General features: G+C 45.0%; 1 protein-coding gene across 1 annotated transcript in view; it reads left to right on the plus strand.

Moving 5' to 3' along the window:
- Positions 1 to 21,228, plus strand: part of SLC4A8 (solute carrier family 4 member 8) — an 86,625-nt gene that overhangs the window by 31,328 nt on the left and 34,069 nt on the right. Inside the window, exons 3-14 of the mRNA XM_068561875.1 lie at positions 2,349 to 2,495; positions 3,005 to 3,140; positions 4,762 to 4,922; positions 7,444 to 7,632; positions 8,658 to 8,749; positions 9,697 to 9,854; positions 10,745 to 10,832; positions 11,801 to 11,947; positions 12,763 to 12,863; positions 18,758 to 18,932; positions 19,542 to 19,675; positions 20,948 to 21,193. Of these exons, the coding sequence (XP_068417976.1) occupies positions 2,349 to 2,495; positions 3,005 to 3,140; positions 4,762 to 4,922; positions 7,444 to 7,632; positions 8,658 to 8,749; positions 9,697 to 9,854; positions 10,745 to 10,832; positions 11,801 to 11,947; positions 12,763 to 12,863; positions 18,758 to 18,932; positions 19,542 to 19,675; positions 20,948 to 21,193 (1,774 nt within the window). The remainder of the gene's footprint in view (positions 1 to 2,348; positions 2,496 to 3,004; positions 3,141 to 4,761; positions 4,923 to 7,443; positions 7,633 to 8,657; positions 8,750 to 9,696; positions 9,855 to 10,744; positions 10,833 to 11,800; positions 11,948 to 12,762; positions 12,864 to 18,757; positions 18,933 to 19,541; positions 19,676 to 20,947; positions 21,194 to 21,228) is intronic.

Genomic DNA, 21,228 nt, shown 5'->3' on the forward strand with positions numbered 1-21,228 from the left:
CAGAAGTAAACTTTGAAATCAGGAGAGCAAATATCACTAAAAAGAGAGAAGAAAGGGACCAAGGACAGAAACCTGGGGAACCTTCCTTTGGTGGATTGTGGTAAGGCTGGAGAAGCAGTCAGAGGAGTGCAAGTGAGCCAGGGAAGGCAGTAGTACAGGTGTGGGGGAAGCCCAGACCACCAAGGGGAGGAAGTAGTCAAGGGATGGGGCTGCTGCCTGGAGCATGGTGGGCTCTCCAGAAAGTCTTTTGAATTGAACTGAGAGAGGCGTAAGATGATAGAGATTTGGTGATTTAGTGGGCTTTGGCGTCCCTAATGAGGGCAGTTTCAGTGGAGAGCGGCCACATGCAGAGGCTGTGGAACAAGGGGATGGTGAGGAAAGGGAGCTGGGTCGGTACACTGTTCTTGAACATGACTTGATGGAGAAGGGAAGGGGACAGGCAGAAACTTGGGAGAATAGCACTGCACTGGGAACATTTCTTTTTTAGTTTTATTTTAAAATATTTATTTATTTATTGAATGAAAGATTCTTTAAATCGTTATAGTGTGCAAAAGTTTCACACACGTGATTTCATATAATCCCATAATAACCCTTTTTTCTCCCTACTCCTATATTGCCTATCCCTCCTCCCCCCCCCCCCCCCACCACTGGTAACCACTGGTTTGTTCTCTATATCTGTGAGCCTGCTTCTTTTTTGTTTTTTTCACTAGTTTGTTGCATTTTTTAGATTCCACATATAAGCGATATTATAGAGTATTTGTCTTTCTCCGTCTGATTTATTTCACTTAGCATAATACCCTCCAAGTCCATCCATGTTGCTGGCAAATGGCATTATTTCATTCTTCTTATGGCTGAGTAGTATTCCATGGTAGATATGTACCACATCTTCTTTATCCATTCATCGGTTAATGGACACTTAGTTTGCTTCCATATTTTGGCTATTGCAAATAATGCTGCTATGAACATTGGGGTACATGTATCTTTTCGAATTAGTGTTTTTGTGTTTTTCAGATCTATACCCAGGAGTGGAATTGCTGGGTCATATGGTAGGAATATTTCCTTTTTAGGTAAGAGGGACTTGAGGAACCCGTGGAAGGGATGGATGGAAAGGAGAGACTGAGGATAACTGATGGAGTGGGGCCCAGTGGGGTGGGAGGCGATGCTCATTAGCCTGGAAAAGAGGAAAAGCTGGAGGAGGAAAGTGAGCCTGACTGACAATGGAGGGAGTTCCCAGGACAGGGCCTGTCTTTTCAGTACAATATGAAGCAAGGTCAGCTGCTCAGAGGAAGTGTGGGTACGGTTGTGGATTTGAAGACAGTGACTAAAGACTGTAACAGCTCCTGTGGTGGAAGATGTGCGGGGGCAGCCTGAGATCCAGAGTGTCGAGCAGCAGTAACTGGGCAGAAGTGGGGGAGGATCACTGCTCTGTGTATCCAGGTGTAGCGTCCCTGCAGCTCCTGATTCTGGGCCCCAGGCTCACCAGGAAGACCGGGGAAACCAGGTGGAGGTCAGAGAGGCCTGGACGTCAGGCACAAAACAAAATAATGTTCATGGATGGAATGAGAAAGTAGGAAGGAGGAACTAGAGAGGAACACTATGGGATCACTCCTTTTCTTGTGTTCCCCTCTTTTTGTAAAATATTTAATATCTCTCCCTTATGCTCCCAGCCTTATGCCCCTTACGATTTGTAACTAGTACTCTCACTGCTATTCTAGATGGTGCAGAAAAAATATAATGGAAACTGATCCTGGAATTTACTGGCTGCTAAAACTGATTCCAGGCATCGTGTTAAGCATTTTACTTACATTTCTTACTTGCTTCTCACAAAAATCTTCTGAGTTTAAAGAATAAGCTTCAGTATTCCTTTTTAAAGACAGTCACAGAGAGATTAGATAACTTGTTGAGGGTCACACAGCTAGTGAATGATGAAGTCAAGTTTTGGACCTGGGCAGGTTGACCTGAGCACTTAACCACTTTCTCAAATGGCCTCCCTGCCAAGACCTGCTGTAGGTGTCATGGCGTGACTGCATCACGTTTTATCAATTGCTCAAATCGTTGTAGTAGCAACAACTAGCGTTTGTTTCGGACTCTACAGTTTGCAAATCATGTTCACGCCCATTATTTCCTTTGATCTTAACAACATTCCTGTGAGGTTTGCAGCCACGTACAGGACTGAGACCTTCAACTCCCCCATCTCTACAGCTTCAGTCCTGAAGGTCTTTGAAGTTTTGTCATTATAGCGTTGTGACCAGGCCAAAGGACTGTACTCTTTTTCTTCTCCCCTCTCAAATATACTAGCCTCCTTTTCCTAAAGGAGTTCTCTCCACAGACCTTCTGCTTCTTTTCAGGTCATAGGACTCTGTACGTGGGGGTCCGGATGCCGCTGGGCCGGCAGAGCCATCGGCACCACAGAACCCATGGCCAGAAGCATCGGAGACGAGGGCGGGGCAAGGGAGCCAGCCAGGGGGAGGAAGGCCCCGAGGCCCTGGCCCATGGTAACACCTCGGGAGGGAGGGCGGGTGGGTGTCCATGCTGGGAGGCCTGGTGAGGCCGAAGGGCTGTGGGATGGACATGGAGCAGGGGGTGGTCTTGATTCTCTTCCGTAGACTTTCCCCAGCTTGCTTCCAAGAAGAAGAAATGCCTCTGAGAATCAAAAGTACCTTCCTGAAAACTTCACAGTTCAGGCCCCCCAAATCAATATCATAGAAGGTGAAATCATTTGCTAGAGAATTAGCCATTCTTTTTGATCAAATTCATCAGATTTCTAGTTTCTCATGGGTTTTCTTCAAATGGTCTTACTTAATAATTTTTTCCTCCCATGAAACTGCTTCCAAAGAATAGCTTTTTTTCTGGGAATAAAGAAATCTTTTTGACCTGAGTTCAGGATTATCTTCTGCATGTTCCTGAAGTTGTGAGGCCCCCAGGTGCGCTGAGTGTGGCAGGATGCTATTTCTGTTCTAAGCTGAGGCTGGGAGCAGACCTTTCTCCGTGGCTGATTTTCCAGACACACCATCTCAGCGTGTTCAGTTCATTCTTGGCACTGAGGAGGATGAAGAGCACGTGCCTCACGAGCTGTTCACAGAACTGGATGAGATCTGCCTGAAAGAGGGAGAGGACGCCGAGTGGAAGGAGACGGCCAGGTGAGGCCCTAAGGTAGCCTGGGTCAGGATTTGCTCGGGCAGGCAGATGTGTATCTTTCCGTGAGTGACAGGCCTGCCTGCCTTTTATTTCTTCATGGGAGACATGACGACTGACATGGGGACTGATGTTCTAGGGTCCTCTGTGGGAAGTCTTGATGTTGGCCTCTTTGTCATGTCTGTGGTAATACCTATGTCAGTTGACCTTGAGCCCGGGATGGGTGACAGAAACACAGAACGTTAAGGCGGTCCTCTCTCACTAGTTCCTGGGCTCTTGATGTTAAAGGTCTGGCTTGTAAGATGCCTGAGGGGGCCCCCTTGGTTTAGACCTAGCCCAGCAGACACAGCGTAGGTCCAGCCTTTTCCTGCGCATGAACCATAGCATCATTTGGGTTTTAATTCACTGGAAATTCCAGAATTTTTGAGACATCCTATAGGACAGTCCAACTTCACAGACACCTTTGGGATTATAGCCAGCCTGACAGTAGGCCCCCCTGGATTAGTTGTAGAGTGACTATGCTTGTCTAAGGCCCAAACCCCAGAAGAGCCCTCAGATTGACCAGGGCCATGTCTAGGGCTCCTCCAGTGACTAACAAGTGAGACTTCTGGGTGATGCAAAGCCAGCGTGCCTGAGCCTCGGGGAAGAAGGTAAGGTGGGTAACCAGCAAAGCGTGGCTCCACCTCTCATTGGAACAGCGCTTCCTGGATACCTGCTGTATCCGTGGGTGTGTTCCCTGGGTAGAGAGGATTAAACAAGCCAGTCAACCTGGTACCAAGCAAGGAGGCAATTAGCCTTGTCATTCTGTCTTTGCCAACGTCTGAAGGTCACACAGATAGGCTTTTTATTGTTTTTAATTAATTAATTAATTAATTTATGACTGCGTTGGGTCTTCCCTGCTGCGCGCTGGCTTTCTCTAGTTGTGGCGAGCGGGGGCTACTCTTCATTGCGGTGCGAGGACTTCTCATTGCGGTGGCGTCTCTTGTTGCGGAGCACGGGCTCCAGGCGCGCGGGCTTCAATAGTTGTGGCTCGCGGGCTCTAGAGCTCAGACTCAGTAGTTGTGGCGCACGGGCTTAGTTGCTCCGCGGCATGTGGGATCTTCCTGGACCAGGGCTTGAACCCGTGTCCCCTGCATTGACAGGCAGATTCTTAACCACTGCGGCACCAGGGAAGTCCCAGATAGGCTTTTTAAAAAGATAAATATTATCATTTTATTAATGTGATTTGTCAGTGTATCCAGATGATATAGATTAGATCTGTTATTTTTTAATTGCCTAGGCAATGCATGCTCACTATAGAAAATTAGAAAATAAAGATAAGCAAAAAGAAGACGAAAATTATGTGAAATCCTACCAAGCCAGGGATAATGAGGAATATAACATTTGATGTCTTATACATGTGTGTGTTTGTATTTTAAATTTTTTCTTTAAAGAAAAATGGAATCAGTTTTACACTGTTTTATAACCTACTTTGTTCACTTACCAGTGTATCCTGAACGTATAGATTAGATTACAGTGTTCAATATGATTATTTGGGTATCTTTCTTTGTGGCTTACGTTAAAAACTCTCTCCTGAAAAGTCCTCATTTTCTGTCTTTAACATCTGGTTGCTTGTAACGCTTCCAGGTGGCTGAAGTTTGAAGAAGATGTTGAGGATGGGGGAGAGCGCTGGAGCAAGCCGTACGTCGCAACCCTTTCACTGCATAGTCTCTTTGAGTTAAGGAGCTGCCTTATTAACGGAACGGTCCTTCTCGATATGCATGCGAACAGCATAGAAGAAATCTCAGGTAAGGTTAGGTGAGAGAAAACAGAGGAATGTTTGTGTCAATTAGGAAGAGTGGTGTAGAGCAAAGAAGAAAGTGGCTGTGTGTCCTTGGGCAAGTCACTTACCTTCCCGACCTCAGCGCCCTCAGCTATGGGATGGGTTTCAAACTAAGAAACTACCCTACTTATTCCCCAGCTTATTATGGGATACAAATGACATGGTGTGAAGTCTTCCATTTGCCTGTTCATTCGGCAAACGTTTATTTTGTATCTATTAATGCTTGATAATGTGCTAGGCACAGGGGAATAAAGATAAGATACAATTTCTGTCCTCAAGGAGCTCCCCTTCTAGTGGGGAAAATAGCCATGGGTGCAAGAAAAGAGCACTGGTTTGGTAATAATTAGAGAAAGGGGCAACTGGGAGTTGTGCAGAGAAAAGGGGGTTACAGTGAAAGAAAGATTTTAAAATATGGCAGCTAGGGAAGACACGTATGAAGTTGAGCCAGAGTATCCCCACTTCTTCAGCAAGACGTGAAGGGGAGGTGTCTGATGGAGTTGCCTGGTACAGGTGAGTGTAAGTTACTATGTTTTAGGAATGGAGTTTGATAAACACCTGGGTGCATGTGAGGATTTTCCTCAGCCTGGCTTTGTTTGGCTGGACAGGTTAAATAAAGATTTCTCCAAACTTTTCTCCATTTCAAGTATCCAAGTAATTCTGCCTCTCTGGGATCACATGGAGACCCAGGGAGGGGTCAGTACTGATGGGATCTGGTGTCACCTCCGAAGGCCCTAAGAGAAAGTTATTCCATGCTTCTTCCAGTTTCTAGTGGTTCTAGGTGTCCCTTAGCTCGTGACTGCATAACTCCAATCTGCCTCTGTCTTCACCTGGACTTCTTATCTGTGTCTCTCTCATAAGGATATTTGTCAGTATCATCCAAGAGATGATCTCATCTTGAGATCCTTAGTTGCATCTGGGAAGACCCTTTCTGCTAATAAGATCACGCTCACAGGTTCTGGGGGGTTAGTACATAGACGTATCTTTTGTGGGGGAGGCACCGTTCTACCCACTATGAAAGCCAAGAGAGGAGAGAGTTTCAATTCATCAGTGTCAGATGCTGTAGAGAGGTCAGGTTAGGTAAGGACCAGAAACATCTGCCAGATTTAGCAACTGGAAGGTTGTTGAAGATTTTATTAAAAGCAGTTTCATTGAGGCAGCCAAATTGCAGGGGGTGAGGAATTTTTCTTTTGAGAACTTTAAGAAATAGGGGAGAGAGAGAGAGAGAAAGAGAGAGGGAGAGAGGAGGCAGTAGATAAAGGGAGACCTGGGGTGGACATTCTCCTTTTTTTTTTTTTTCCAAGATGAAGGATCCTGAAGCATGTTTATAATATGGGGCAAGGAACCAATCAATATAAAGGATAAAGATAGAGAAACCTGGATCTTCCACTTGAATATTTAAAATAGATTTTCTTTCTTTATTTCTTCCAGCACTTGGATAGTCATGGATGGAGTTGGAGTTGAAGATAGGTTGGAGTTTTGGGGAGGTGGGGGGATGGGTATGTAGGGTTGAAGTAAAACTGCTGTGGTTCTTCACATCAGGTACCTGAGGTATTCATGTTAGTGATAAGGATAAGTAAACAGTTTCAAGTGTTTACTGTGAATCAGCACTTTATACATCTTATTAATTTTTTATAACAACCTTCTGAGGTAGGTGATAATATTAGCTCCATATTACAGATGAGGAAACTGAGGTACAGAGAGGTTATCACACAGAAAGTGGTAGAAGTGGGATAACTGTGGACCTTTAGCGCTCGAACCCATGCTGTTAACTGCTGTGCTGACTGCCTCTCAGTAGCAGGTATTGGGATTTTTTCCCCCTCAGTTCTGCCGGGCTTGGCAGGTAAAGGTTGATGCTTGGTGGTAATTATGTGGGGTGCTTAATCAAGAACAACTTAATTATTCTTGGAAGTTCCACCTTTACATAGTCATTTGGAGTTCTACAGTTATAGTTTCTCTTGACAATCACAGCAATGTTAAAATCTCTGAGAAAGGGAACGTAGAGGAACTTTGGCAGATGGCAGAACAAAATGGTAATAATGTGGACTTCTGAGTCAGACAGTCTTGGGTTTGAACCCCAGCTCTGCAACTTACTAGATGTGAAACCTTGGGGAATTTTGTAATGTTCGGGCCTCAGTTTCCTGATCTGTAAAAATTGTTATAATGCCACCTACTTCTCAGGGTTTTTTATAAGGATTAGATTAGATAATTATGTAAAAAGTTCAGAGTGTAGTTCCTGGCACATGTCAAATGCTCAATAGTTTCCATTTCTAATAATAATGATTTGTTACGTGAATAACGTATAATGTGTCACAGCTGCTATCATCAAATAGCTCTTTCAGGCCCTGAAGCAGAGACTGTACGTCAGTGACCCTGGTAGAACTGCTTCCCCCTACTCCTTGTCCCTTGCCCCTCACCCCACTTGACCTTGGTCTCTTTGGGTTCACTGACCATCAGTTTGAGTGTTCATGTTAGCACCTGCTTTCCAGACCTGATCCTGGACCAGCAGGAACTGTTCAGTGACCTGAATGACAGCATGAGGGTTAAAGTACGGGAAGCCCTTCTCAAAAAGCATCATCATCAGAATGAAAAGAAGAGAAATAACCTCATCCCCATTGTTCGCTCCTTTGCTGAGGCTGGCAAGAAGCAATCTGATCCACATTCAATGGATAAACATGGTAAGATTATTAGGAGTAACTGTTTTCTCTTTTGATTAATAAGACATTTAGGAACTAGTTGGAGATGCTGAGTTACTAGAGGGTAGGGGCTATATTTCTCTAATATGCTTTCATGCTCACTTAGACACAGTCCTTTTTGGTGGGTAGGCACGATGGGTGGCTGGGGCTGGTGACGGTCATCTCTTGTGGCACTAGGGATGCATGCCTCAGATAGATCTCAGTGGACCCCAGGGGAGAAGTTTGTGCCCCAGAATGGCCTCAGAACTGATGTGGCTTTGGGGAGGTAGCCACATTAGGGATAATTCGGGGCCAGAGAAGTTCAACTGGAGCTTTTTAGAAGTAAACAAATGTCTTAGATTAGGGAGGCAAAATGCAGTAGTGTAAACTCTTGAGTCAGATTTCCAGGCTGGAGATTCTGGCTTCACATTTTGCAAAGTGTGTGACCTTGGGCAACCTCCGAAACCTCATTAAGTCTTACTTTCTCCTCTGTAGAATAAGGATAATAATGAGATCTGCTCCCTCAGTCTATAGTGAGGCTTCAATAAATTAATACATGTAAAGCCCTGGAGCCAGGTGCCTGGTGGGTTGTAAACATTCAGTGAATTTCAGCTGCTGACTAGTTTCCTTTTCTGAGGCCTAATCTATGCTGGTCTCCTTGTCCCCCCATTTACTGAATCACAGTGTGCAGGGGATGTGCCTGGGAGTCTAAGTTTTTGAAAAGTTCTCCATAGGACTTTATGGTATGCACTCCTGGTTAAGGATTACTGCCTTTAATAGAGGAAGAAAAGAGGATCACAGATGGTTCAGGAAGAGGGTGCAGGAGTAGTAAGACCTCTGTTCCCCCCTTTACTGCTAACTGGTAGGTAAGGAGATAGGTATGTGTGGGTCCTCGCTTCATAGTCATCTGGACCACTTCTCTATGTGGACTTTGCAGGAGATAGTCACAGCCAGCTGATGATGGACGGGGCGTGTCAAAGGGGGAAAGGGCAGGACTCGGAGAATTCTGTTTGATTTTCTCCAAATAGGTCAGACTGTGTCTCCTCAGTCCGTTCCAACTACAAGTCTTGAAGTAAAAAATGGAATGAATTGTGAACACAGTCCCGTGGACGTAAGCAAGGTGAGCAGAGACGTGGAAGTTGGTTTACAGGCCTAAGCAGATCTCTAGTGGAACCCAGAGTCTCATTGCTGGAAGCTGGATAAGCTTTGGCATTTCAACACCCTTTCTCCAGGACCAGAGCCCCTTCTGCAGAAAAGGAGGCCCATCTGCTCATGTCTTCTTCCTTCTCCAGCCCAGACCTCTCTGACTCATCAGCTTGTTCCCCAGATTCAACATGCTGAAACCCACTAGCCACTGATAATCCTCCCTGCCACACACCTCCTGGTGTTTCAGAACTATTTTCTGATACCTGCTCTCCAGTAGCTCCTTCTTAGCCTCCAAGGGTTCTGCAGAAGCAGTATTTTTGCTACTGTCTCCTAAAACTGCTTTGTGCTTGAAACTCTTCTTGGGGACTGTGGCTTGGTGTCTGAGGCCTCCCGCAGGAGCAGGGCCCCCTGCAGCTTCCGGCTCAAACCGCAGCTTCCGGCTCAAACCGTGATCTCCCTGCCGCCAGCCTCTCCTTGCTCTGGTCTCTCCCCGACACTGTCTTTCCAAAATGCAGATAGTGTCACGACACTTCTCAGCTCATAAGGCTCCCTGAAACCTCCGACAAAGCATTCCAGTATTTTAAAATGGAAATAATTCGACCTGGAGCTTCAAAAACATTCTTCTTTGGGGAAGCATGGTGTAATGGCATTCAAATCAGAGCCCCTGGATTTAAATTCTCTTTCTTAGAAGCTCTGTCGTCCTGGGCAAGTCAACTTCACTTCTCTGGGTCTCAGTGGCTCCATTTTTTAAAATAAAAAGTGAGGCTAATTAGACCTTACAGAGCTATTGTAAGGATTAAGTGAAGTAGTATGAGAAAACGTGTTAAATCAAAAATGATTTATGAATGTCAGTTATGAGGAGGGTGATGGATGCGTGAGGTGATGGCTCCCACACTGTCAGGGGGTGCTTTGGATTTTCAGGTCGACCTTCATTTCATGAAGAAAATTCCCACTGGGGCAGAGGCCTCGAATGTCCTGGTTGGAGAGGTGGACTCTTTGGACCGCCCCGTTGTCGCCTTTGTGAGGCTGTCTCCGGCAGTCCTTCTCTCGGGCCTGACAGAAGTGCCCATCCCAACAAGGTAAAGACCTGGACCGCAAAGCTCAGTGCGTTCCGTCTGGTGTGCAGGTTTGTGTGGGCTCTGGTGGAAGAAACCAGCTAATGCCAAAATGGAGGATTAATTAATTTGGGGAATGCTGTTTAAAATTCAGCAATGATCTCAGAAAACTGGGGTATATTTGATCAACCTCTGTGCGGAAGAATTGTAAGACTTTTAAGGCTATGACAGTTCGGTTTCTATGACCTTGGAAATGGAGAACCAAAGAGTGTTCAAGGGCCACTTGCTTGCTGGGATGGGAAGCCTGTCTTGCTCTCCCTGTTCTGCCAAGCTCTATCCCAGGGAAATGTCTCTGACCAAAGGTATTGATGTCTCTTTCCACAGTTCCGGCAGGATTTGTATGGTTTGCAAGTATGTCCACATTTGTTCAAAAGGCTATTCATGCACTCTGAAGGTGGTGATTCAGGGCCCCATTAATTACGGAGTATTCAGATATCTGGGACACGATTTAGACTCCTCTACAGGGCTTGATCATTTCAACTGCCTTATCCCTCTCCTCTCCCCATCATTTTCTTATTAGAGCAATGAATGAGATTCAGATAACCTTGAATTTGCACTACAATGCCATGTTTTGAAAAAGTGTCCTTCCTATAGTAAGGAATTGTGGCTATGGAAACCCTGAGAATTATAACCATACTATTGAATGGAGTTGTACAGGTGGCTTCCCATGCCTACAGTGGAGCTATTAGGTCAAGGCTACTCATATTGCTCCATCATTAGTCTGTCTCCTTTTATTGAAGGTTCTGTGATGATTTCTGTTTGATAGGAAAGAGAAATGTTCTGCTGTTTAGAGAGGAAAGATGCCACTTCTTTATATTTACTTACATAATTTAATCCTTTTTGTGTGTTGCCAGATTTTTGTTTATCCTACTGGGTCCAGGAGGGAAAGGTCAGCAGTACCATGAGATTGGCAGATCCATGGCCACCATCATGACAGATGAGGTATGCACACCACTTCTGCTTTTCATGCATTCATCTTGTAAATGTTTATTGAGCATTTACTCTGTGCCAGGCATTGCGCTAGTCATTGGGGATAAAATAATTATAATCGTGATGTTTGCTGGAAAGCAGTGCAGGTCACGTCTCTGAGGACCAAGCCCTCAGGGGGATTTTTCTTCCTCTGTCATCTCTCCCTTTTTGAATAATCAAGGATGCAGAGAAATCTTTCTCCGGGAAAATTATTTTTGCCAAGTAGGATACCTAGAGAGAAAGATATTAAGGGCTGACTTAACTTTCTAGATCTAGAAGATGGTTAATTAAATGCATCCAAGCTATTTACATAAAGAAACCTCACCCCCATTTCACGTAAATGAGACCAGTTAGTATAAAGGTCAGGGGGATGCTCTCGGGCACTGTCATGTGGATGTACCAGGGTGACTTGATGCTTCGGCTGCCGTGGTCCTGAACCCCCACTACATCCCTGCTGAGGACTGTGCTGCTCAGGTAAGTTGCAAAGTAAGGCCTTGAAAAGGCATATGTCTTAGCAGGCAGAGGGGCATGGGCTGTGTTTTATCAGCTCTCTTTGGTTTGGAGGCATATTTCATGAGGAACCTTTATTAGGAATTCCATCCAGTTTTTTCTACCCATTATGATCAGGAAAATTCCTCATGCGTCTTGGCTTTTGTTCCATTCTTTGAGGAGATAACAGAATTATAAAACTTAAGAGTCATCTTATCTCTTTCTAAACTAATAGACATATATTTAGTTCTTTTTGACTCATCTCATCTTCAGATTCATTTTTTTATTGTTTTATCCTTGCACTTCTCTAAGTGCTAAAGTTATCTACATTTCAGATCCCCATGACCGAGATGAAAATCAAGAGGTTTTATCCGTCTTTCACCATATCCATTGGTGATTGTTTTAAGTAAAGTGACTTTTAGTTTTCCTGAGGATATTTTTCTTTTCTGTAGATTTTTCATGATGTGGCATATAAGGCAAAAGAGCGGGACGATCTCCTGGCGGGGATTGACGAGTTCCTAGACCAGGTGACGGTGCTGCCTCCAGGGGAGTGGGACCCCTCCATTAGAATTGAGCCACCCAAAAACGTCCCTTCCCAGGTAATGTATGCACATGAGCCAGTGGTGGCTTAGTATCACTTACTGAGTGCACACCATGGACAAAGCAAAGACCATGTGCGTGTGTGCTAAATAAGTTGAGACGTGGTTCTGTTTCTGGGCACCTAGAATGTCAGAACAGTGATAAAATATGAATATGCAGTAACATAGATTGGCTCAGGTGTGATGGGGTCAGTCAGGATTACCCTGGGATGAATTTTAAGCCAACTTTTGAAAGATTGATGTAGAATGGCAGAGAGGAGAGGAGAGGACATTTCTTGGGAGCATATCATGAATGAAGCCATTAAATGAAAAGAGCTAGTTGTACAGAGAGAGCAAATAGAGTCCCTCACACTTTTTTTGAGAGGTTAAAGATGGAAGGGAACTTCTACTGTACATTAGTCCCCAGGCCAAGTGCTTTACATATGCTAATTCAACCTCCCAGTAACATCTCCATATAGGTATTGTTATTCTTTGTTTTACAAATGAGGAATAAAAAAACTATCTTCAAGGTTTTAAGGTAAAGATTACACACAGATTTGAAACTTGAACTTAGGTCACGTCTGATGCCAAAGCCTCCACTTTTCTGTCTCTGGGTGAGACAGAGTTAGGTATCAGCGGAGAGAAGGAGAGGTTTTTTTTTTTCAGGAAAGTCAGTAAACTCCTCCAAATCGGTAAATGCATTTGAAAGCTATAACAAACAATTGGGTATTTTGGGGCTGCTTTTGGATTTTCTCATCACCAATCCCCCCCACCCCCCAGCAGGAAAGACAGAATACGGGGCTGAGTTTGTTAATTTTGCGGTCTTCTGTTAAAAGGAGAAAAGGAAAATGCCTGGAGTTCCAAATGGAAATGTTTGCCACATAGAACCGGAACCACATGGGGGCCACAGCGGGCCAGAACTTCAACGCACTGGGCGGTAAGTTCTGGAATGTTTCACAGCTGATACTGCTTACCGGACAGAAGTTGTATAAAGGAATGAGTAATCCTCTTTACTTTCAGCCTTCTTCTCTGTAGTATCTTTATTGGCTGGGAATGACTTTTCAAGTGGAACCACTGACTATAAGTATTACAAATATATCAAATATTATATTCATTCATTCAAATTTCTCAAACCACCTAACATGTTCTGTCTCACCTCCTGGCCTTCCCCCAGGAGGTGAGACAGAACACGTTCCCTCTGATTTGAACACTTGTCCCCTTCCTCATTTCCTGGCTGACTGCTTCTTATCCTTTGACGCAGCTTAGGTGTCACTTCCTTTGGAGAGCCTTGCAGGACACTCTTTAGGGGAGGTTAGGTGTTCCTGCTAGGCGGTGTCCCAGCTTTGAGCTCTGTCCCCTGCCCACCTGCCATCCTCCCCCCAGCCACCTGTTATAGTACTGATCATACTTTATTACTATTTATTGATTCATTGTCTTTCCTGCCAGAATGTTTGCTCCATAAGGGCAGGGACCCCATTATATTCGTAGCACCCAGCACAGTGCCCTGCACAGAGTAGGCACTCAATTAATATCTGGTGAATGAATGAATGAGTGAATGAACGCTTTTAGAATGATGTCTGTTCTGTAGCATGAATGGACAAGGTATGGATAAATATTGAATGGTTAAGTTAAGAAACCCCTTGAGGTAGGGAAATAGGTACTATTTTAGGTGTGTGTCTCAGAATAGGCAACCTACTCTTCTGGACCCAGATTTTAGGACAGATGTCCAAGGAGGAGGTTCTCTATGGTAGGTGAGGAAAGCAGGTCCCCAGGCTGGGAGGCTTTATATTCCAGGTAGGGAGGCAGTAAAAGAGGATGATATTTTGGGTTGGAGTGGCATCCAGAGGTGTCCCGCAGATCGTGGGAGAAGGTTCAGTCTATGGCTCTGGCTCTGTAAGTTGTGCTTATGTCTAAGAAGGATCTGTTGGGTGGAGATTCTCAGGACAGGACTCAGATGATGGAAAGGAGCTTTTACTGTCCTCTGTTCTATTGCTCTCACCTTATTTTTTCCTCCTTGCTTGAAGTTGCTTTCCTTATTTCCCTATCCTCAGTACCCTGCCTAATGGAAACTCAAGGTTGTTTTTTTTTTTAATCGTGGAGAGCGATTTATTTTTGCATTCTTGGAAATTCAGGGAGAGAGAGGAGAGGAGACTGAGAAGCAGGAGAGAATGGCACTTAACGAGCAGTGTCCTGCTGGGGAGTATGCATCTGGTGGAAGGAATGTATTAGAGGGCGGGGAAGGATAACTGGGCTCTGGGGAGGGATCACCGGAGGAAAGGAGGAGCCTTTTGATGGAAGGGGTCGCTGAAAAGAGGGAGCAAGCTCCAAGAGTAAGTTTCACATTTTCTTTACAGTTGGAAGAGGTCCGAATTGGGTGGGGAGGCCTGGTATTGAGAAGCAGTTCGAAGGAAGCATCTGTCTTTAGAATAGTTTCCAGGATTGAGACTGTCTTAGATGAAGTGGTGGTTTTTTAAAATAAATTTATTTATTTATTTATTTTTGGCTGCGTTGGGTCTTCGTTGCTGCGCGTGGGCTTTCTCTAGTTGTGGTGAGCAGGGGCTACTCTTTGTTGCGGTGCGCAGCTTCTCATTGCTTTGGCTTCTCTTGTTGGGGAGCAGGGGCTCTAGGCGCACGGGCTCAGTAGTTGTGGCACACGGGCTCAGTAGTTGTGGCTCGCGGGCTCTAGAGCACAGACTCAGTAGTTGTGGCACACGGGCTTAGTTGCTCCACGACATGTGGGATCTTCCCGGACCAGGGCTCGAACCTGTGTCCCCTGCATTGGCAGGCGGATTCCCAACCACTGCACCACCAGGGAAGTCCCAAGGTGGTGTTTTTTAAGGGAAGGGTCTTGGGTTTGGATTTGATAGAATTTCAGAGTTATGATTTATCCTTTTGACTGTAAAGCCAACAGCTTTCCTCCAAACACATAATCCATGCAGAGGTGAGATCTCATCTTTCTTTCGGTGTCAGAAAGAGGAGAATAAACTAGGTGGGCAGTCACTTATAATCAATTCCACGTGGGGGTTTGGGAGCTCATTAGATTGGATCTCAACAGTTATAGAATCTTGGAAATGGTGCCTATCATCCCAAAAGAAAATCCCGTAGAGCCAGGACCGACAGACACTTAATCAGCAACACCAAGTACCTTTACTCACAAATTCAAATGGGGTTTGAGGAAGTCCTCCCATAATGCTGAGTGGGGAGCTGCTGGAATTGACAAAGCTGAAAGGAAGGGTCATCTGGACGCAGAGCCTCACTGTGCTTACTGTGGGAGATGCTGCCTCTTCCTGAGCTCCGGAACTTTTCCTCAGTCCTCAAGACACATGACCTTCCTCCCCTTGTAGCCTTTTAGGCCAGGTGACCTAATGCTCGCATTGGGGATCATAGTTCATGCCAGCTCCGGCTCTTTTCCCAATCTTAAATTACGTAGGGGTGAACGCGAACCTTCCCCTGCGGATGGACATCCTAGAATTTTCTGGACCTTCCTGGACTTCACCGACTAAAAATGCATTAGCCTGGGCTTTATAATTCTTCATACCTTTAGCTGTATTTCTTTGGGGTGGGGCACAACCTGGGGGTGCCATCCTCGTCGGATGGAGAGGTATTTAAGATGCGGTAGTGTAGGCTCTAAGAAGGTGGGAAAGGAGGCAAAGTTGAGAACGGTCTGAGTTGTGTATGATCTGACCTGCCAAGCCAGGGCTGAGACAGTGTCTTGGGCCTCCCTGATGTTGACATAGGCCATGATGCCAAGGCATTCCCATACAGAACGAAGAGGAAAGTCTGACTAGAGTGTTCCTAGGCCAGAAGCTTCACAGCAGAGAGGATACTCTGCAAAGGGGTTTTCCAAGGTAGATTTGTGTACCTCACTGGGGAGGCCACGTTTGGGAAGGGTTGATGAAGAGAAGAATCAGGAGCTGCTGTCTCGATGATCGCCCCCCACACTTCAAACAGGTTTCTTCCAAAGCACAGCAGACAAATGGATGGCTGGCCTGTCCCTAAAGCCCTCCTGAGAGGGCTTCCTAAGTCAGTGCTCCAGAGCCTAGTGACCCTCTACACGGGTAAGTCCTTTCTTGCGTCAAGCTTAAATTCATATCCCTGTGTGCCTCCTGCCCATCCCCCCCCACCCAAACTTGAACACCAAGGGTAGTGTTGAAAGGGAAAGGAAGTCTCAAATGTGGAGGGAAGCATCCATGTCTGATTACTGTCTGTGCTAGATGTGCTATTACGGTCTGCGTGAGTGAGGGATGAGGCTGACGCCATAAACAGTATTCGGAAATCATTTTGTTAATTTATAGTTATACCATCAATAGGAGCCTCAGATCTTTTCTCTCCCCTTTCAATCACTAGGCAGACAGATGTCCTCCCTTTCTGTGGCTTCTCATCAATCCGTTTCACATAAATCTTTTGCCCATTACTCACAGACACTCCTCCCTGAATAATGAGCCTGCCTCATCCAGGAGGACCAGTCATGGCAGCATCATAGGGTGAGGCTCATTACTGTAGAAGGTAATTCTCCCAGAATAATACCCTTCAGAGGAAGGTCATTGGTGATTGGGAGGTGATATCCACACGGTACTGAAGATTCTGTGTTGGCTAAGGACCTAGAAACACTTGAATCTTGCCCCAGACTAATCACGGTTGCCCGTAAGGACCTTGAGGGGCTATCCACTCAGAGGAGAAAGCAGGACCAAGTGACATTTTATTACAAACTGTAACCTTGGTCCCAAACCCTGAGGCCGAGCTCTTACGCTCTAGGTTAGACCCTATGGATGGCTCCTTACCTCAGCTAGGTTTGCTAGACAGGCTAAAACCAAAGCAGGTCACAAGGCTGGCTTTGCCTTTCTCCCCTAAACCCAGACCCAGATTGTGATGTTACTGCTGTAAGGTAAAAGGATGAATCCCAACTGTGCCCCCCAAACCAGAGGAAAAGAGCAAGTGGGTCAAATAGAACAGCATGTGCCCTGTGTCCACCTGCTAGATGAGAGAGGGGGCTTCTGAATGGAGAAAGAGAGCTGGCTGGGCCTTCTCCCCTGCCATACAGGTCCCAGGCCTTGTGTGACACCAGGGCAAAGAGAAAGAAAGAACTAGCCAAGCCTCCCTTCATGAGAGAGTAGCTCGGTTTTTTGTTTTTTGTTTTTTTAGTTTTTTATTATAGAAAATTTCAAACATAAACAAGAAGAGAGGACAGTGGAATGAACCCCCCACGTGACCATCAATAGTTATCAACATTTTGCCAATCTTGTTTCATCTATTTCTCCCCCACTTAATTGTTTTGTTTTTATGTTTTCTAGATTATTTTAAACCACATCACCAGTAGCATGTCATTTCCCCTGTAACTACTTGAGCAGGTATCCCTGTCCGATAAGGACATTTTGAAAAACAGCTATCATGCCATTATGAAATCTAACAAAATTAACAATAATTCTTTAAATTGTCTCATGCTCAGTCCATATTCACCTTTTTGTGGTTGTCTTAGCAACATCTTTTTAGAGTTCATTTGTTTGACATAGGATCCAATGGAGGTTTGCATTTGGTTTTTATGTTCCCATTCTGTAACAGCTCTCCTCCTGTTTTTTATCTATGTCATTCATGTGTAGAAGAAACTAGGTAATTTGTCCTGTAGAACGCTGAATGGCTCTCTTTGTTACTCACCTAACAGCTTTTACCCTGGTGCAGCGATTCCACTCTTAGAAAAAGTGCCCCAGTCTGGGAATACTCCTCCTCCTTGGTGTAGGACACCTTGCTCTTGATCTGTCTCATGCATGGGAAGTGGAGAGGGGTCCTGAAGTCCTGCCGCCAAGTCCTGTTAATTCTGCCTCCTGATTAGCCCTTGAATACACACACTTCTCCTCTTTCCAATCCACAGCCTCCAGTCTTGCCCTACGTTCCACTCATTACACCCCCCATCAGAGTGATCCTCCCAGAATGCCTGCTTACTTATGCTGCTTCCCTGTTTACAGTCCTTCAGTGCTTGACACACAATTGGGCTAAAGTTCTAATTCCTTTTTTACAAGACCTTTGTGACTCACCTTTTCCAGCATCTCCAGCCTTGTCTGTTGGTATTTGCCCCTCACACGGTCTTATCCAGCCATAACTCTTTGAGCGCCTTGAGCCCGCCATGCGCTCTCATCCCTAGGTGTCGTCCATGCCAGCCCCTCTGCCTCAGCTGGCTAACTCCTGGTTCACTCTCCAGTCTCCGCTGCAATGCCCATTCCTGTTCTTCGCTGCCATTTGCTCCCTCACAACACTGCCTGTCCCCTGCACTAGATTGTTGGTCCTAGAGAGAAGGGCTGTGTTTGCCTTGCTACTGCTGCATCTCCAATACCTGGCACAGTGCCTGGCATGAAGTATCCGCTACTACTTGTCAACTGCATGAATGAGTTATTATGCTAATTCCTCAAGAGTAAGGTGGGTAGTTGTTCAGAGTAAGAAAGTGCACGTGATAGGGGCTTTTTTATCTAGAAAATGTATAATAAAACTAACAATTTTAATACCCTGATGCTTTTGTACCTTTCTTCCTAACATCTCAGAACTTGAAGTTTGAAGCTAATACTTAATTTCATGTTGAATTTTGGGAACTTTTTACTGAATGGGTAATATGCACACCCAAATTAATTCATTTTATGCTTGGGATAATCATTTGAACTCATGCCCTTGGTTGCAGATAGAATCCATGCTGGCCCCAGAGAGACCTCTTGAACTTGGGGTCACATTGAAGCCAAAATATTACCTCTATTCAGAGCACATTTGAAGTGCTTTCAGATGTGTGCTGTTGACACGCTTTCCTGGGAGAGGGACTGCGTTAGAGGCCTGTCTGCCGTGTTTCCGCAGGCTATTTGGGGGCTTGGTGCTGGACATCAAGCGGAAGGCCCCCTGGTACTGGAGCGACTACCGGGACGCACTCAGCTTACAGTGTTTGGCCTCCTTTCTGTTCCTGTACTGCGCCTGCATGTCACCTGTCATCACCTTTGGGGGACTGCTCGGAGAAGCCACTGAGGGGCGCATAGTAAGAACTTTTAACCACTTCTAATGGTCCCAAACAAGAGTAAAAATTTCATGATGGCAGCCAAGCCCACTGGGGGGGAAAATTCCCTGGGCGAGGACTGAGGAGATTGGATTCTTCCTACTGAATTACTGTGGTCTTCTGACTTCATGCCAGCCAGCGGCACAGCTCTCCCTTTAGAACAGACCCTCTTCTGCTTGAATATCAATTTCAGTAACTGATTGCCCAGTTGCATTGCCCATTGCTCCAAGGATGGAAAATGATATATCAATGTCATATGCAAATAAGATTTAAGGTGACTCTGTATGACAGCCCGTAGTGTGAATGGTATCATTGTGCTTTTCTATGTATATTTATAAATACTGAATTGAGTCATGCAGAACAGGACTTAGTCAAGGAATCATATGTGGATGGATTTGGGCACCTGAATTATCAAAGTGGTATCCGTTTAGAGGAGGATTAGACTGTGTACACATCACTCTTGCTAAGACGAAATACAAGCAAATGACTTGTCAGGCACACCGGAGAGCTGAGTTGGGGATGAACATAAGCCTGCATCACTCACTGCAGTTGGGCTGTGGACTCAGAGATAATCTTTTCTTCCCCTCTCAGAGTGCAATTGAATCCTTGTTTGGCGCCTCCATGACTGGGATTGCCTATTCCTTGTTTGCTGGACAGGCTCTCACCATCCTTGGAAGTACTGGGCCAGTGCTTGTGTTCGAAAAGATTTTGTTCAAATTCTGCAAGTAAGACATTTGGTTTTCTGAAAACTCTATCTGGATGTGTTAGTGTGCTGTTAGGGTTGAATGCCAGGGTCCTAGGTGAGTATAAGTAAGCGAAGAACATTGTTTGGTCTGTTGCCCTGCCCCCAGGTAGAACCATACCTAAAATAGCAGATCTCTTGGCCTTAAAGAGCTTTATTAATGTCCTTCAACCACTATTGAAGTCTTGACTTTTAATCTTTAAAAACACTTTCCCTAGCTAATCCAAACTCCTCCATTTCCATTTCCAGTCAATTTTTTTTATTTTGTTAATTTTTATTGGAGTATGGTTGCTTTACACTGTTGTGTTAGCCTTCACTGCACAACAAAATGAATCAGCCATACACATACAGGTATCCCCTCCCTTTTGGACTTCCCTCCCATTTAGGTTACCACAGTGCATTAGGTAGAGTTCCCTGTGCTATACAGTATGTCCAGTCAATTTTTATGTAAAAATTAAAAAAAATTTTTTTTTATTATACAGATATTTTCTTTTTTAATTTTAAATTGGAGCATAGTTGATTTACAATGTTGTGCTAGTTTCAGGTGTACAGAAAAGTGATTCAGTTATACATATACATACATTCATTCTTTTTTAGGTTCTTTTCTCATATAGGTTATCACAGAATATTGAGTAGAGTTCCCTGTGCTATACAGTAGGTCCTTGTTGATTATCTGTCTTATATACAGCAGTGTATGTATGTTCAGCCCAAACTCCTGAGTTATCCCTCCCTCCCACGTTTCCCCTTTGGTATCCATAAGTTTGTTTTTGATATCTGTCTGTTCCAGTCAATTTTGAATTTGACCTAATACTCCCTTTTCATATTGTTTGTGGTGATGGGGGTCAGCAATGCCCTCGTTTCCCTTCTTTTCCTATAAAGTCTTTTTCTTTCATTTTGTATTAGAAGTAGGAGCATGTGGAACAAGGGCCAGCTCCTTTTTCTTAACTGCGAGAATAGGATCTTAATCACGTCGGGCAGTGATGGCAGAAGTGTGTGGCGGACAGTTTCCACCTCCTCCACTGTCTCTGTCCTTGCTGTGGCAAATACCACCCATAAAGCAAATCTTTGTCACACCGTCCCAGGGCAGCCTTCAGGAGTGAAATGCAGTCAGAATTTGGGACAAACTGGGTTGCAGTACTGGAAGTGATAATGAGAGATGAACTAACCACGTTTCTGACCCTTTGCCTGTAATGCAATGGGTCAGAATGTAATGCCATCCACCCCTGATTTTTGATGAACTTTGGTTTTGTTTCAGAGACTATGCTCTTTCATACCTCTCCCTGCGAGCTTGTATCGGACTGTGGACCGCCTTCCTGTGTATTGTCCTTGTGGCAACTGACGCCAGTTCCCTTGTCTGCTACATTACCCGCTTCACCGAAGAAGCGTTTGCCTCCCTGATTTGCATTATTTTCATCTATGAAGCAATAGAAAAGCTGATTCACCTGGCAGAGACCTACCCCATCCACATGCACAGTCACCTGGACCACCTTAGCCTGTATTAGTAAGTATGCTTTCTGCTTCTTCTTTTTTTTAAAA

The sequence above is a fragment of the Eschrichtius robustus genome, chromosome 13, assembly GCF_028021215.1.
Source record: "Eschrichtius robustus isolate mEscRob2 chromosome 13, mEscRob2.pri, whole genome shotgun sequence".
Lineage (NCBI taxonomy): Eukaryota > Metazoa > Chordata > Mammalia > Artiodactyla > Eschrichtiidae > Eschrichtius > Eschrichtius robustus.